Source organism: Vicia villosa, unplaced genomic scaffold, assembly GCF_029867415.1.
Source record: "Vicia villosa cultivar HV-30 ecotype Madison, WI unplaced genomic scaffold, Vvil1.0 ctg.004646F_1_1, whole genome shotgun sequence".
NCBI lineage: Eukaryota > Viridiplantae > Streptophyta > Magnoliopsida > Fabales > Fabaceae > Vicia > Vicia villosa.
This window is the reverse complement of record NW_026706485.1, coordinates 48907-54447: the sequence shown is the minus strand read 5'-3', so window position 1 is coordinate 54447 and position 5541 is coordinate 48907. Positions and strand designations below refer to the sequence as shown.

The 5541-nt window shown below is 39.0% G+C and overlaps 1 protein-coding gene across 1 annotated transcript; it reads left to right on the top strand.

Moving 5' to 3' along the window:
* Positions 1–1326: 1326 nt before the first annotated feature.
* On the top strand, positions 1327–2565 carry LOC131642211 (uncharacterized). Its single transcript, XM_058912479.1, has one exon. The coding sequence runs from the start codon at positions 1327–1329 to the stop codon at positions 2563–2565; it is 1239 nt and encodes a 412-aa protein (XP_058768462.1).
* The last annotated feature ends 2976 nt before the right edge of the window (positions 2566–5541 follow it).

Sequence of the window (5541 nt, the reverse complement as noted above, 5' to 3'; positions counted from 1 at the left end):
TCGGTTGCCGGATTGGATTTCGGTCATGGTGGATGGCGAAGCGTTTCGTGTAAGTCTTTCGGAGGAAAGAGCTAGTTGTTTGTGTTCTGCTGATTCTCCGGCCTCGGATAGTTCAGTTTCTGTTTCTACTGACTCAGGTTCTAATCTTTCTCGTTTTGTTGGTGTTTCGGAAGACGAAATTGAAGAGTTCTCGTGTACCGGGGGATTGGAGGGTAAAGGCGCAGGGGGGAGGGACGGTATAGACGTGTCTTTGGGAGGCTTGCAGCCGGTGTTGAAAGGGGATGTGTTGTTGCCGGATACTGTTGTATTGGGGTTGTCCGCGACAGAGAGGAGATGCTGTGCTGAGCCCACAGGTTCTTTCGTTTCGGAGAGTCTGTTGTCACCTATAAAAACGGTGGACAGAGAAGGTGTTGCTCCTCAAACTGTAGGTGATGCGGTTGGTAGCACTGATTCTTTTTCTCCGTCTTTCTCTGCATTGAAACAGGAGCTTGTGGTTAAGGGCAGTCGTGTTGCGGCAGCACTTTCAGTCCCGATCGAGAATCATGCTGTAGGTTATGGAGAGACTTGTAAAGCTGTTGGCGGTGCTAGATCTGTATCTCTTCCCAATATCGCGGTGCATAAGGGGGGCTTTGTTGTGTCGAATCGGGGGGCTGAATATGCTGTGCTTTCTTCTCCCAGTATGATTAATCCCGGTGGTAGTTTGGAAGCCAGTTTGAATTCTAAGGTTGAACCGGTAGGAGCTTTTGATGACGCTGTGAAATTGGTTAATCTTAGGAAGAATAAAAGGAGCAAGAAGGTTATTTTTAAAAATCTGGCAGAATGTGGGGGACCTCTTCATAGAAGAACATTGATAAATTTGGCTAAGGTGAAAGGCAAGGCAGTAGCTACTGTATTTCCAGGCGTGTTAAAACAGAGGTGTACTAATTCTTTGGAAGGAAGCAGAGGAGTGCCTGCTAGTAACTCTGGCGATGTTCCTGTATGTAGTTATGGTAGTATCAGTGGCAGCAGTGACATTAATAGGAACAATGGCAGGCAGTGGGGTTATTTAGACAAGGAAGCCGGGACGAAAATTTGGAAAGAGATGGTTGAGATAGGGGTGGTGTCTAAGGGGGGAGAGGCAAGAGTTATTGAGAGAATTGATGTTTTGGAACATGAGGCGTCATTGAGAAAAGATGGTTCGAAGGAGGTTAACAAGCTGTTATCATGATTTTGGGTTCTCTAAATATTAGAGGGGGTGGGAATGCTCTTAAGAGAAGAAGAATTAGTTCTTTGGTGATCAAGAGCAAAGCGGACATTTTTTTCATACAAGAGACAAAGTTAACAAAAATGCATGACTTCGTGGCGAAGAGTTTTTGGAATGTTAAAGGAATTGGATTTTCATATTCTAACTCTACGGGTAGATCGGGTGGCTTAATAACTTTATGGAAGGAGGAGGGGTTAGAGGTTATAATGAGCTTTAAAGGGGAGGGTTACATTGGTGTGAAAGTGAACAAGGATAATAATTTTTTTTATTTGGTTAATGTATATTCATCTTGCGACATTGTTAAAAAAAGGATCATGTGGAGCAAGTTGTTGTCTTTGAAAGAAGATTTCAATGATGGGGAATGGATCATAGGTGGGGATTTTAATGCTATAAAGTCAAGGGAAGAAAGGAAAGGTAGAGGAGTCATATCTAATGCTAATGAGGCTATTGAATTTGCGGAATTTATAGAAAAAAGCTTGTTGGTGGATGTTCCTTGTAAAGGAAAAAAATTCTCTTGGTATAGCGGCGATGGTAAATCGATGAGTAGATTGGATAGATTTCTTGTGGCGGAGAAAGTGTTGAACAATTGGGGGGTGATTGGGCAAATGGTGGGGGAGAGAGATATTTCCGATCATTGTCCCATATGGTTAGAGGTCGACAACAATGATTGGGGACCTAAACCATTCAAATTCAACAATGAGTGGTTTTCCCATGATTCTTTTTACCCTTTTGTTGAGAATGAGTGGAAAAGCTTCAAAGTGGAAGGTAGAGGGGATTACATCTTGAAACAAAAACTTCATCTTCTTAAAGGCCGTTTAAAATGGTGGAATAAGGAGGTTTTTGGTAGAATCGACTTGGAAATTCAAGAAGAGGTGAACGATATAAATCGTGGGGATGAGAGGTTGGAAGTGGAGGGAGAGGATTTCAACCCGGATACTTTGTTTGAAAGGAAGGAAGCAACGAGTCGTTTTTGGATGAAATTGAGAATTAAAGAGAATATGTTAGTGCAAAAAGCTAATTTGAAATGGTTAAGGGAAGGAGATTCTAATAGTGGTTACTTTCACAAAGTTATGAAGGAGAAAAGAAGACACAACCATTTAGGCCCCATTAATACTATGGATGGGAGGTTGGATAAGGTAAAGGACATTAAAGAGTATGTGGCTAAGCATTTCTCAAAAAAATTCGAAGAGGAGGAAGGGACGTCGTTGCTTTTAGAAGGCATTAATTTTGATCAAATTTGTGAGGAGGATAAGGTTTGGCTTGAAAGACCTTTTCAAGAAGACGAGATTAACGACGCTTTAAAGAGTTGCGGGGGGTTCTAAAAGTCCGGGTCCGGACGGATTTTCTTTTCTTTTTATTAAAAGATGTTGGTCTTTCTTGAAAGAAGATTTCTTGAGATATTTTGATCACTTTTTTGAAGGAAAAGAATTGTCGAAGGCGATTACTTCTTCTTTTTTGGCGTTGATACCGAAGTCCGTGAATCCGCTTTCTTTGGACGATTATAGACCAATATGTTTAGTGGGGTGTATGTACAAATTCATGGCGAAGATGTTGGCGGGGAGATTGAAATTAGTGTTGAGTTCTATAATTTCGTCGTGTCAAAGCGCTTTTGTTCCGGGTAGGCAATTGCTCGATGGGGTAATGGTGGCTAATGAAGTGGTGGATTTTGCCAACAAAGAAGGTAAATCTTGTCTCCTTTTTAAAGTTGATTTTGAAAAGGCTTATGACAAAGTTTCATGGAATTTTTTGAGACACTTATTTTTGAAAATGGGCTTTGGAGGAAAATGGAGGAGTTGGATGGAATTGTTAGTTTTTAAAAGTGACATGTCGGTGGTGGTAAACGGGAGTCCTACAAAAGAGTTCATGGTGAAGAGGGGGTTAAGACAAGGTGACCCTTTATCGCCTTTTCTTTTTGTTATGGTGGCGGAGGCTCTTTCGAGGTTGGTTCGGAAATCCATAGAGATTGGAGAATATGAGAGCTTCGCGATTAATCGGTTGTGTTGTGTGGATATTCTTCAATTTGCGGACGATTCTCTTTTAATCGGGGAAGGATCATGGAAACACATTAAGGCGGTCAAGATTGTGTTGAGAGCTTTCGAGATGGTATCGGGCCTCGGGATTAATTTTCATAAAAGCAAACTCATAGGGATTAATGTTTCATCAAACTTTTTGGAAACGGCTTCTTTGTATCTTTCTTGCAAATTAGAAAGCGGAAATTTTTATTTCCTCGGCATTCCTATTGGATTCAATCCAAGGAAGGAGAGCACTTGGAATCCGCTTTTGGAAAAGATGAAGCTTCGTTTGTTGGGATGGAAAAATAGGTTTTTGAATCTTGGTGGAAGAATAACGCTTTTGAAGTCTATTTTGAGTTCTCTAGCTATCTTCACCATGTCCTTTTACAAGATGCCGGCTAAAGTGGTGAGTGATTTTACTAAATTGCAAAGTAATTTCCTATGGGGAGGGGTGAACGAGAATCGGAAAATTCATTGGGTTAGTTGGAGGAGTGTGACATTGCCTTATTTAAAAGGAGGTTTAAATATTAAGGATTTAAATGACTTCAATTTAGCTCTTTTAAATAAGTGGAGGTGGAGAATTGCCAAAGGGGGGAAGGCTTTATGGTTGGATATTTTGAAGGCGCGCTATGGTGATCTAAATATGCATCTTTTCGGAGGTGAGACTTATCTAAAAAATTCTTCGTCTTCATTTTGGTGGCGTGACATGCTAAAGGTTGGTAAATCTTCTCCTTTTCTTAAAGATCCTTTTATTGAGAGTTGTCGTTTTATGGTGGGCAATGGGTTTAACACACCGTTTTGGGAGGTTTGTTGGTTAAATGATGTTTTCTTGTCGGATGTTTTTCCGGAACTTTATGCTATTTCTTTGTTGAAAAATGTTTCCGTGGCGGTCATGGGAGGGTGGAATGATGGTATTTGGAAATGGGGGGACTTGGGCATTTCGGAGGATGAGGCGGTTGAGGCGGGATTTTTTTCTAGGCTAATGTCTTTACGGAATTGCTTAGAATCTTTCGCGGGATGTAGTTTGGAGAAGGATACCGTGAGTTGGAATTTTGAGATGGATAAGTGCTTTACGGTCTCATCTTGTTATAGTTGGTATGCTATCCGGCGAATTCCTTTTGGTCCTATTAATAGGAATGATGATGTGATGGATAAAATTTGGAAGATGGAGGTTCCTTTCAAAATTAAGGCTTTTGCTTGGAGACTTTTTGTGAATAGGCTACCAACCAAAGATATTTTGAAAGTTAGAGGTATTCCTTTGTCCGCTTCTAATTTACTTTGTGTTTTTTGTGGGTTACATTTGGAGGATAGAGAACATATTTTTATCAATTGTAATGTAATTAAACTTGTTTGGAAAGACATTGGTGAGTGGGTGGATTTTTCGGGTTGGAAGGAGAAATATTGCATTCCACTTTTTATGGAATGGTATGCCATGAGTTGTAGGAGAAGAATTAAAGAAGGTAAATTGGGGGTGTTATGGTTGGCCACTTGTTGGATAATTTGGTTGACAAGAAATGCATTTTGCTTCAATCAGGAAGTGTGGAATGTAAATGATATTGTGTGGAAGATCAAGATTTTGTTGTGGAGATGGTCTTCCTTTGGAGATATTACCTATTCCAATTGTAACTTTTACGATTTTTGTAAAGAGCCGTTGTCTTTTTTATCGTAATTGTAATTGGTATGTAATATCGTTTTTTTTGACGGACTTGTTCCGGTTTTGAGTATCAAGGTTGGAGAACCCTTAGTTTTCTCGTTAATATAATTCTTGCTTACACAAAAAAAAACAATAAAAACAACAACAACAACAACAACAACAACAACAACAACAACAACAATAACAACAACAACAACAACAACAACAACAACAACAAAATCCATGGAATCTTTTAACATTAAATCTCAACAACAACATCAACAACAAATAAACAAAATCAATAGAATCTTTAAATAATAAATTTCAACAACAACCACAACAACAATATTAAACATTTTACTTGATACAACTACAACTAAAATTAAACATTTTTAACAAGGTTATATTAAGAACATCAATGCAGATTAAAATGAAAAAAACAGGTTACTATATTTTTCTACTCTTGCTTTCATTATTATTGGTTTCAATATGTTAAGTTTAAATTTTAGCAATTTGCATCCAAGATGAATAGTTATGGCATTGATGTTTTGATTTGCTAGTACAAGTTTCTCGTGGATCACTAATGTTTCACGTGAATTGATGAGTTGCCAATGTATTGACCATTTTTATTTTATAAATGGACGTCAAAGATT

Bases quoted from the DNA above. Each gene is read 5' to 3' on its own strand.
- LOC131642211 (XM_058912479.1), top strand. From the start codon at position 1,327: ATGCATGACTTCGTGGCGAAGAGTTTTTGGAATGTTAAAGGAATTGGA.